This window comes from Mustelus asterias, chromosome 10 (genome assembly GCF_964213995.1).
Source record: "Mustelus asterias chromosome 10, sMusAst1.hap1.1, whole genome shotgun sequence".
Classification (NCBI taxonomy): domain Eukaryota; kingdom Metazoa; phylum Chordata; class Chondrichthyes; order Carcharhiniformes; family Triakidae; genus Mustelus; species Mustelus asterias.
This window is the reverse complement of record NC_135810.1, coordinates 119,649,113-119,661,057: the sequence shown is the minus strand read 5'-3', so window position 1 is coordinate 119,661,057 and position 11,945 is coordinate 119,649,113. Positions and strand designations below refer to the sequence as shown.

Below are 11,945 nucleotides of genomic sequence, written 5' to 3'. Positions count from 1 at the left end.
GGTTTATGGTTTAATTTGTGCCGTATCTTCTTGCAGTGACTCATCAAATTGAATTCTGAGATCCATACACAACCACTGTTACTGGGCAGCTGAAATGCGGCTGGGTTAAGCTAATAAATTTCTCATGACCTGTTCTGGTGCATTGGGCTTGTGATATGTGACCGGGTAGTCAGGGGTCAACAACGGCACATTAGCATATAGATAGAATGAGACTTCTCCTTGCCCCTCCAGTCGAGGGTGATTTTGTTACCCCCATAAACGCTGGGATCTGTGTGGGACCTGCCTTTTACAGAGAATGGGGTGATTTATTGTCTCTGACTATCCAGGGATTGAGGCAATTAAATGGCTCTTGCAGAATTAATAACGTTGCCAAGAGGAGTATTTATTGGCGTCTGAGAGTTTAATATTAGACCGTGTGAGTGTGTGGCTGTGTTATTACCGAGACAGCAACTGGTGACCCACACAAACACTTCAATTTATGGTTTTAATTTCCATTTGATGAGCTGTTTGCAATGGCTGTAAGTTTGACCTGCTTCTAGTGTGGTTCCGAGGCTCTATCGGAGGCCGTTTCCAATCTGAGTTGCATTTCATACTCATTTATTCCCTTGCTGTGGTTTTTTTTTTGTCAGGAGCCCAAAATTGTGCTTTGGTGCAGGGAGTTCCATTGTAACGGTATCGGGCAAAATCCTCATTCCTTAAGCAATGTTTCACCAGGTGCCTGATGCGATTATTTTGTGATGTTGGAGAAACGCGGATTGACCAAAATCGAGAGCAAACCCCAGATCTCCCTCGTAATAATGGGATCTTTTTACAATCTCTACAGCGCAGAAAAGAGGCCATTCAGCCCACTGAGTCTGTACCAACTCTCCGAAAGAGTATCCACCCCCCCTCCCACCCCCAAGATGTCCCCTCTACCCCTATCCTTGTGCATTTAGCATGGCCAATCCATCTAACCTACGCATCTTTTTATATCCTTGGAGAGCTGACGGGGGTCTTGGGAGGGCAGTTCCCTTCAGACCCGCACTGGAGTGTCAGCCTGGATTTACAGCCTCGACCCTTTTTGTTCTGGGGATTGTAGCCCGCATGTGGAAATTTTGTTAGGTCTTGAGAAACTTCAGAGGAGATTTTGAGTGATCTGGACAGAGTAAATAAGAAGCTATTCCTACTAGAAGAAGGCCCAAAAACCAAATAGTGATGATTTGAGGCTGAAGAACCCAAAGCAATATGAAGATTTATTTTATACGGAGAGTAGTTAGGATCTGTAATACACTGCACTGGTCAAGATGGGTGGTCATGATGTCCTGGAGCTCCGAAAGCTTGTGTGGCTTTTGCTACCAAATAAACCTGTTGGACTTTAACCTGGTGTTGTTAAACTTCTTACTAAGATGGGTGGCACAGTGGTTAGCACTGTTGCGTCACAGCGCCAGGGACCCGGGTTCAATTCCGGCCTCAGGAAATTATCTGTGTGGAGTTTGCACTTTCTCCCCGTGCCTGAATGGGTTTCCTCCGAGTGCTCCGGTTTCCTCCCACACTCCAAAGATGTGTTGGTTAGGTTGATTGGCCATGTTAAATGACCCCTTTATTAGCAGGATAAATGCATTGGGTTACGGGAATAGGGCCTGGGTGGGATTATGGTCGGTGCAGACTCGATGGGCCGAATGGCCTCCTTCTGCACTGGGATTCTATGGATTCAATCCCAGCCTTGGCAAAATAATCACCTGAAGAGATGCCAATTTGCAGAGCTACAGGGAGGAGACAGGATTGGAACTAGCTGTGTTGGTCAAAGAGCCACAATGTGTCAAAATGGCTTCCTCCCGGGTTGTAACTATCGTATGATGCAGTCATTCAACTCCTCCCTAATGCTAAATGCCTTCCAGCATTTCTGCTCAGTCTAAATACTAAGGCAATGTTATTAGGCAGGAATGTGAGTTGAACAGGGCAGAAAAACACACATTTTCACCCTCCCCATCTTTTCCTGCCCGTCGCTCTCCACCCCTCTGAACCACGATCAGGTGTTCACTACATTTGCAAAAATGTACAGCACAATGGCCTTGGGTTCTTTTTAAAGCATTAGTGTTCATGCCCCATCTCACGATACCAAATTCTGTTATGTAAGGGTGTTGAGGGTTTTTATTTGTTCATGGGATGTGTGTGTGTGTGTCTGACTAGGCCAGCATTTATTGCCCATTTCAGAGGAGCAGTTGAGAGTCAACCTCATTGCTGTGGCTCTGGAGTCGCATGTAGGCCAGACCAGGTTAGGATCACAGATTTCCTTCCCTAAATGGGGTGGCACAGTGGTTAGCACTGCTGTCTCACAGCGCCAGGGACCCGGGTTCGATTCCCGGCTTGGGTCACTGTCTGTGTGGAGTCTGCACGTTCTCCCCGTGTCTGCGTGGGTTTCCTTCGGGTGCTCCAGTTTCCTCCCACAGTGCAAAGACGTGCTGGTTAGGTACATTGGCTATGCTAAATTCTCCCTCCGTGTACCTGAATAGGTGCCGGAGTGTGGTGACTAGGGGATTTTCACAGTAACCTCATTAGTGTTAATGGAAGCCTACTTGTGACAATAATAAATAAACTTAAAACTTTTAAAGGACATTAGTGAACCAGATGTGTTGTTTTTTATTCATTCGTGGGACATGGGTGTCGCTAGCTAGCCAGCATTTATTTATGTGGAGATGCCGGCGTTGGACTGGGGTAAACACAGTAAGAAGTCTAACAACACCAGGTTAAAGTCCAACAGGTTTATTTGGTAGCAAAAGCCACGAGCTTTCGGAACAGGCTGTCCCTTCGTCAGGTGGGTGGGAGTTCTGATTACAAACAAGGCACAAAGACACAAACTCAATTTACATGAACAATGATTGGAATGTGAGTCTTTACAGCTAATCAAGTCTTAAAGGTACAGACAATGTGAGTGGAGGGAGCATTAAGCACAGGTTAAAGAGATGTGTATTGTCTCCAGACAGGACAGCTAGTGAGATTTTGCACATCCAGGCAGGTTGTGGGGGTTACAGATAGTGTGACATGAACCCAATATCCCGGTTGAGGCCATCCTCATGTGTGCGGGACCTGGCTATCAGTCATGTCACACTATCTGTAACCCCCCACAACCTGCCTGGATGTGCAAAATCTCACTGGCTGTCCTGTCTGGAGACAATACACATCTCTTTAACCCTCATTTATTGCCCATCTCTATAGCCCTTGAAGGTGGTGGTGAGCTGTTGCCTTGAAACGCTGCGATCCGCGTGCTGTGGGTTGACCCACAGGGCTGACAACTTTACGACAGTTGACGATGGGCAGAGTTCCCTGGCTGTTCATGCCATTGGAGATTCTCTGTTCCGGCTACAGTGAATGGAGATTTGGCTGAGCGCCAGATTCTCCATCTTCGCTGGCAACGGCGGCAGGGCGTGACGGCCGGAGAATACCAGTCAGCGGTTTCATGGTCATCATTTGACTTCTAATTTCAGATATTTATTGCATTCAAATTTCACCATCTGCCGTGGTGAGATTCGAACCGGGTTCCCAGAGCATCACCCTGGGTCTCTGGATTGGTTGGCCAGGAACAATATCATTACATAGCACCTCCCCATGAGGCCACCGTCTCCCAGAAGTTACTGAGCTAAGATCGAGAGTTGGAGTTGAAATATGGATCCACCATGGTCTACCTGAATAATGGAGTAGGCTTGAGGAGCTGAATGGCCACCAGCTGTTCTGACATTTCCCACTGGGGAACCTGCTGTTCTGCCCCAGTCTGGTTGATATGAATTCATTCCCACGCCAACATGGATGGCTCTTAAACTTCTGAGATGGCCAAGTGAGCCGTTCCATTTCCGTGACCTCTGCCGCCTAGAAGGATGAAGGCGCAGGGTTCAAAGTATGTGAGATGCAGGAAAATTCACTTTGAGTGTGAAATTTGTTCGAGTGTGGGGGGGAAAAAATGTCTTCAGCTCTTCAGAGAAAAGAGGGTACTGATACCAGAGAATACTGTGGAAAGAGATTAAGAAGAGGGGATATCACAGAAATCATAGAAACCCTACAGTACAGAAGGAGGCCATTCGGCCCATCGAGTCTGCACTGACCACAATCTCACCCAGGCCCTACCCCCATATCCCTACATATTTTACCCACTAATCCCGCTAATCCACGCATCCCAGGACACTAAGGGCAATTTTAGCATGGCCAATCAACCTAACCCGCACATCTTTGGACTGTGGGAGGAAACCGGAGCACCCGGAGGAAACCCACGCAGACACGAGGAGAATGTGCAAACTCCACACAGGTAGTGACCCAAGCCGGGAAGATATGTTGGAGCGAATCATAGAATCTACAGCACGGAGACAGGCCCTTCGGCCCAAACTGGTCCTTGCCGACCATAAAGCCCATCTAAGCTAATCGCATTTGGCCCATATCCCTCTAAACCTTTCCTATCCATGTATCTGTCCAAATGCCTTTTAAATGTTGTCAATGTCCCTGCCGCAACCACTTCCTCCAGCAGCTCATTCCACACACGTACCACCCTCTGTGTAAAAAAAGTTGCTCCTCAGGTTCCCATTCATTCTTTCCCCTCTTAACTTAAACCTATGCCCTCTAGTTCTCGATTCCCCCAACCCTGGGAAAAAGTCTGAGTGCATTCACCCTATCCATGCCTCTCATGATCTTATACACCTCCATAAGATCACCCCTCAGTCTCCTACACTCCAAAGGAAAAAGACCTAGCCTGTCCAATCTCTTGCTATAACTCAGCCCCTTGAGTGCTGGCAACATCCTTGTAAATCTCTTCTGCGCTTTCTCCAGTTTAACAACATCTTTCCTACAGCAAGGTGACCAAAACTGAACACCATACTCCAGGTGCGGCCTCACCAACATCCTGTACAACTGCAACATAACTTCCCAACTTCTATACTCAATGCCCTGACTGATGAAGGCAGCATGCCAAAGGCTTCTCCACTGCCCTATCTACCTCTGACTCCACCTTTAGAGAACCGTGCACCTGAACACCAAGGTCCCTCTGTTCCACGATACTCCCCAAGGTCCTACCATTCGCCATGAAAGTCCTATCTTGATTTGACTTTCTAAAGTGCAACACCTCACACGTATCTGTATTGAACTCCATTTGCCATTTCTCAGCCCACTTCCCCGGCTGATCAAGACCCTCTTGCAATTTGTGATAACCTTCCTCACTGCCTACAATATCATCTGTTTTAGTGTCATCTGCAAACTTACAGATCATGCCTTGCAGGCAGCACAGTGGTTAGCTCTGCTGCCTCACAGTGCCAGGCACCTGGGTTCGATTCCCAGCTTGGGTCACTGTCTGTGTGGAGTCTGCACGTTCTCCCCGTGTCTGTGTGGGTTTCCTCCGGGTGCTCTGGTTTCCTCCCACAGTTCGAAAGACGTGCAGGTTAGGTGCGTTGGCCATGCTAAATTCTCCCTCGGTGTACCTGAACAGGCGCCAGAGTGTGGCGACTAGGGGATTTTCACAATAACTTCATTGCAGTATTAATGTATAAACTGTGGGAGGAAACCCACACAGACACGGGGAGAATGTTCAAACTCCACACAGACAGTGACCCGAGGCTGGAATTGAACCCGGGTCCCTGGCGCTGTGAGGCAGCAGTGCTGACCACTGTGCCACCCATGTGTCTATTGTGTCAGTCTGTGAATTGGGTCAGTTTAGTCATAGAGGGAGGCGATGCAGCTGCCAGCTATGTCCACTCCATTGCACAATGCCTTTCTGCCTCAGTGAGTTCAGTCTCTGTGTATATGAGCAGGTTCCGGTTATGCTGTGTCGCATTGAGGTGATTAAAGTTTAATGTCGGGCGGTGAATTCTTGACCACATTTCCCAACCGTTGCCTCGCAATCTCTCCTTGGAGCGTTGCCATTTGCTCAGACGGTCTGCCTTCCAGCCAATCCAAAGAGCCAATGGGCCTTTGGCGTCATGTGACCAGTGGCTTGGAGCGTGTTCATCAAGTTAAGGGGAACCGAAGACCATATGTCTGGTACAAGACTCCATAAATGATTCACAACTCTTGTAGCGAAGCGAGCCATGGATCACTCCCTCGTACTTTCAAGGGCTCTTCCCCCATCTCGTCCCCCCTCCCCTCCCAGATGGTCATAGTAGTTTTAAGGATTGTTGTAACCATGTTCATGCATTAATGAATGACTGTTTGCTCTATGACATTGTCTAGTGGATTAATGAATACCTGTTGCAGCTTGACAGAGCTTGGTTTATAAGTCACCAAGTTGCTTCTGCAGATGAGTGCTTTTGTTGTTTTTTTTTAAACAAACCCAAGTATCAGCGTGAGAGGGTGTCACATGAAGGGAACCAGGGGTGGGGGAAAATGCAAGTCACTTTGGAGTTTGGCAGGAGATACTCCAACGTCTGACTGCCGTTAATGGCGAAGAGTCTTCCTGCGGGATCGTTAATGCTCAGTATGGCTTGATGTCCGGACAGATCACGTTCGGCCCTGCTTACATCCTGGTGCAATTGGGGAGTGCCTGAAACTTCTCAGCTTCACCAAGAGAAAGTTGCTCGTTTTCTGGATTTCCCCCCTCGACTGGACTGGAATCCATAGCCGTGCAACTGCGAGCTACCCTTACTGATCCTAAGACTGCTCTGGGCGTGCAGTGGATGTACGAGAGGGCTGAAGGGTCCAGGCTGAGTGCTTGAAGCCGCTGCTTATTTTTTTGGAACATGTATGCGCGCAGAGGGGTCGATGATGACGTGTATCAGAAAGACGAAGGGAAATGGGCTCTGCTGCGCAATGTCAACCAGATGTTCAAATACCAACACACCCTCCTCCCGGTAAGCAGAGAATGCCCACACCATGTCACCGCTCATAACCAGCATCGACTGTCAGTGATCAATCATTGCTGTCCCTGTGTTTGTAGACCATGTTGGCACAGTGGTTAGCACTGCTGCCTCACAGCGCCAGGGACCCGGGTTCGATTCCCGGCTTGGGTCACTGTCTGTGCGGAGTCTGCACGTTCTCCCCGTGTCTGCATGGGTTTCCTCCCGGGTGCTTCGGTTTCCTCCCACAGTCCAAAGATGTCCGGGTTAGGTGGTTTGGCCGTGCTAAATTGCCCCTTGGTGTCGGGGGGGGCGTTAGCAGGGTAAATACATGGGGTTAGGACCTGGGTGGGATTGTGGTCGATGCAGACTCGATGGGCCGAATAAAAGTTTAATGTTTATTTATTACTGTCACAAGTAGGTTTACGTTAACACTGCAATGAAGTTACTGTGAAATGGCCCCTTTCTGCACTGTAGGGATTCTATGATAACGTTTCTCATTGCTCTCTCTCTATCTCTCATGTTTTTATAAAAAAAGCACTTTGTTGAAATTCTTCAAATTTAAAATTGAGAAAATTTCTCCTTTTCCTGCTCCCATTACCACTTGATGATGACCCATTGAAACTGTTCAGAGGCGTGTTGTTTGTTGACTTGATGCATATTCTGCCAAAGTGCACCAAGTAATGTTATTTGTGCCCCCTCAGCAAGGTCCCACGTCCCACTCACTTTGAGCCAAGCCCACTTAGGTTTGATGGGAGTTATTGAAAATTCCTAAGGAATCGGGCAGGGCTTGGGAAGTGGAGATAGAGCGAGGTCCTGTCAGAATTAACGAGGAAATCCTTATCAATGATTGTTCAGTTATTCCCGACTTCACGGTGGCACAGTGGTTAGCACTGCTGACTCTCAGCGCCAGGGGCCCGGGTTCAATTCTGGCCTCGGGTCGCTGTCTGTGTGGAGTTTGCACATTCTCCCCGTGTCTGTGTGGGTTTCCTCCGGGTTCCTCCCACAGTCCAAAGATGTGCGGGTTAGCTGGATTGGCCATGCTACATTGCCCCTTAGTGTCAGCGGGGGCTAGCTAGGGTAAATGCATGGGGTTGAGAGGATAGGGCCTGGGTGGGATTGTGGTTGGTGCAGACTCGATGGGCCGAATGGCCTCCTGCACTGTAGGATTCTGTGATTCATATCTGCCATTTTGACCTGTAACACTTAGTGAAACATCAGCAGGGGCCTGTACTTGTTCCTGTCCCCCATCTATAGCAGCCTCGATGTGAAGGGTTAGGATGGTTTTGATGCCTTTCTTCACCCCACCCCTGTGTGGAATCCCTGAACAGGATGACATCATCTGACGTGTATCATGAAGGTGTCTGATTTTTGGTCACCCTCGAGGTCCCAGCCAGGGAGACCCTTGAATGGTCCTGTCATTGTTAGGGTGGGAGAGGGGGTGGGGGAGCTGCAATCAGGATACTGGGAAGAGAGAAAGATGAGAGAAAATGTCAGATGCTCCAACCTCCCTTTCCCTGCCTCATTGTACCCAGGAAGTCCATCCAGCCGGAACAAAACTGGGGTGCTCCATTGCACTGAAAACCTCAGTGCCACCCTGTCACGGTGGCACAGTGGGTAGCATTGCTGCTAGATGGTGCCAGGGACCTGGGTTCAATTCTAGCCTCAGGTCACTATCTGTGCAGAGTCTGCATGTTCTCCCCGTGTCTGCGTGGGTTTCCTCAGGGTGCTCCAGTTTCTTCCCACAATCCAAAGATTGTGTGGGTTAGGTTGATTGGCCATGCTAAATTGCCCATTAGTGTCAGGTGGACTAGTGGGATAAATGCATGGAGTTAAGGGGATAGGACCTGGGTGGGATTGTGGTCGGTGCAGACTTGATGGGCCGAATGGCCTCCTTCTGCACTGTCGGGATTCTGAGTCTATTCTAGGATTCTAAATAAGTGAATGAAGGGGCCCACTTTCCCGTTCCTACAGGCAAAGGAGTGATGGCGATGGGGCCAGTCTCTCTCGGGTGTTGGAGAGGGTTCATATTGGGGCCGTAATGTTTGGGAGCTAATTATAATTGAGTTTCTTGATTCTTTATCCTGGATCATTGTGCTTGTTTTAATTGGTGCTCGGCGTGGCCAATCGATGGTTCTCCGACTATTGGGTGGGGTGTTCAGGTGGTAACAGAACGTGTATAAGAATCTCGAGCTGTGAGGAGCTGTGTGTTGGTGCACATTGCATCACAAACTGTCTACAACCACCCGTCTGATGGTAACTTCTCTTGTCCGTGTTCACGTTGGCACGTGTGCTCACTCCCACACACCTTATCTATTCTTTCACCGGGATGTGGGTGCTTCCCAATCCGAGTGGCTCATTGAACCATTTCTGATGGGTAATTCAGAGTCACATATTGGCCGGACCAGGTAAAGATGGTAAATTTCCTTCCCTAAAGAACATCATGAGTTTTTGTGACATTGGTAGTTCCATGGACACCATGGGCGAGCTGTCTCCAAAATCAGCAAAGGCCAATGGTAGGCGGGAAAAGTGGCATTGAGTTTGGTGCCAAAAATTTCCATCCACAGGTTCCACGCCGTATCGCTGGCGGGGAGGCCTCTGATTCACCCACCCCTCCATTGCGTTGCAATCGTCGGGGTGCCACATTGGCCGCCCCAGCACACAGCAGCCACGCCTCGTAGGTCACCGGGAAATGATGGCTCCCAGGAAATCAGCCCAAAGGTTCTCCGCATCTCTGAGGAGACTGCTCGAGGCTGTAGAGGGCCACCATGAGGTCATCTGCCCACAGAAACAGGACAGAAACCTAGCAGCAAGGTGGCAAACCCAGCACGGGGAGCAGTGGCAGCGGTGTTCCCTGCCAACAGCCATCCACTGGGGGGAGAGGGCGACATCCCGCAAGAGGCCACCTGTGGAGCCCTGGAAGGAGCCACTGACGTAAACTGAGTGTCGCTGTGACTGGCAGTGGATGCTCTTCAAGCTCAAGTGGAACCAAATCCTGCACAAGGTGGTAGGTGTGAGCAGTTTCATGGACATGTGTAGTCTTCAGTGACACTGGCTCACAGACATCCACAGGTATGTTAGACGCCGTCTGTACACCTTGGGCTGAGCGAGGCATCTCTGAGTGATGGGTCTCTGCAGTTCTGAGTTCAAGAGCAGGTCCTGCCACCCTTACCTCTTCACAGCTCTGCCTTTGACGAGCCGGGTGCCAATCACTGGCTTCATGATCCTGACTTTCTCCTCACTGCAGTATTAAAGAGAGAGACTTGACAGTATTTAAAATATAGAAACATCGCAGATAGGAGCAGGAGGAGGCCATTCGGCCCTTTGAGCCTGTTCCGCCATTCATCACAATCATGGCTGATCGTCCAGCTCAATAGCCTAATCCTGCTTTCTCCCCAAAACCTTTGATCCCATTCACCCCAAATGCTATATCCAGCCGCCTCTTGAATGCGTTCAATATTTTGGCATCAACTACTTCCTGTGGTAATGAATTCCACAGGCTCACCACTCTTTGGGTGAAGAAATGTCTCCTCACCTCCGTCCTAAATGGTCTACCCCGAATCCTCGGACTGTAACTCCTGGTTCAGGACTCCCCCCACCATCGGGAACATCCTCCCTGCATCTACCCTGTCTAGTCCTGTTAGAATTTTATAAGTCTCTATGAGATCCTCCCCTCATTCGTCTGAACTCCAGCGAAAACAATCCTAACCTAGTCAATCTCTCCTCATACATCAGTCCCGCCATCCCCGGGATCAGCCTGGTAAACCTTCGCTGCGCTCCCTCGAGAGCAAGAACATTCTTCCTCAGAAAAGGAAACCAAAACTGCACACAGTACTCTAGGTGTGGCCTCACCAGTCCTGTATATTTGCACTCACATTGTTTTGTTTCTTAAAGACTTGATTAGTTGTAAGTATTCGCATTCCAACCATTATTCATGTAAATTGAGTCTGTGTCTTTATATGCTCTGTTTGTGAACAGAATTCCCACTCACCTGAAGAAGGGGCTTGGAGCTCCGAAAGCTTGTGTGGCTTTTGCTACCAAATAAACCTGTTGGACTTTAACCTGGTGTTGTTAAACTTCTTACTGTATTTGCAACAACACATCCCTCTCTTGTACTCGAAATCTCTCGCAATAAAGGCCAACATACCATTTGCCTTCTTTACCGCCTGCTGCACCTGCATGCTTGCCTTCAGTGACTGGTGCACAAGGACACCCAGGTCCTGCTTCCAATTTACAGCCACTCGGGTATTAATCTGCCGCCTTGTTTTTGCTTCCAAAGTGAATAACCTCACATTTATTTGTCTCCCTCTTTGTCTGTTCATCTGAAGCTGCCTCTCAAAACCCACTGACTCGTGTCCTGACCACAGCATTGGTGGCCAGTCCTTCAATCGCGTGCTGGTTGGACAAGACCCCACACCACCCTTGTCCCACATCACATGACCGAGTGGAGACCGCTTTGGCCACTCTACTGTACGCTGAGTTCCCATCTCAGACAGGTTGTCCAAAGCTTCTCCCCAAGGCCCTGGCACTTGTCAATATGCAACACAGCCTGAGGTGTGCTCCTAATCCTTGGCTCCAACCCTGCAATTTAGAGTGGAACTGTCAGTCTGTGATGATACCACCCCCCCCCCCCCCCAGTCTTCCTTCCATGAGGTCCTTCGAGAAACCAATGTCCCAGCATAAGAAGGTGGAATGACGTTCTTCACACTTGAAAGTCAACCTCCCACCCCTGGTACCCACCGAGTCATGATAATCGGATTCCTGCAGTGCAGAAGGAGGCCATTCGGCCCATCGAGCCTGCATCAACCACAATCCCACTCGTGTCCTATTCCAGTAACCCCACATATTTACTCTGCTAATCCCCTGACACTAAGGGTCAATTTAGCACGGCCAATCAACTTAACCCACACACCTTTGGACTGTGGGAGGAAACCAGAGCACCCGGAGGAAACCCACGCAGACACGGGGAGAATGTGCAAACTCCACACAGACAGTGACCCAAGCCAGGAATCGAACCCAAGTCCCTGGCGCTGTGAGGCAGTAGTGCTAACCATTGTGCCACCGTGCCACCCTAATGATTTGTGCCGTCCTGACATCATGCTGCCACGGATGGATTTTTTGACAAGGGTGGTATGATTCATATGCAAATTTATTACAATG

At 49.2% G+C, this 11,945-nt stretch overlaps 1 protein-coding gene across 1 annotated transcript in view; it reads left to right on the top strand.

The window, feature by feature from the left end:
• The first annotated feature begins 6,689 nt into the window (after positions 1-6,689).
• The window catches only part of myo7aa (myosin VIIAa), a 135,423-nt gene continuing 130,167 nt past the window's right edge, over positions 6,690-11,945 (top strand). Inside the window, exon 1 of the mRNA XM_078222562.1 lies at positions 6,690-6,800. Coding sequence (XP_078078688.1) covers positions 6,690-6,800 — 111 coding nt within the window. The remainder of the gene's footprint in view (positions 6,801-11,945) is intronic.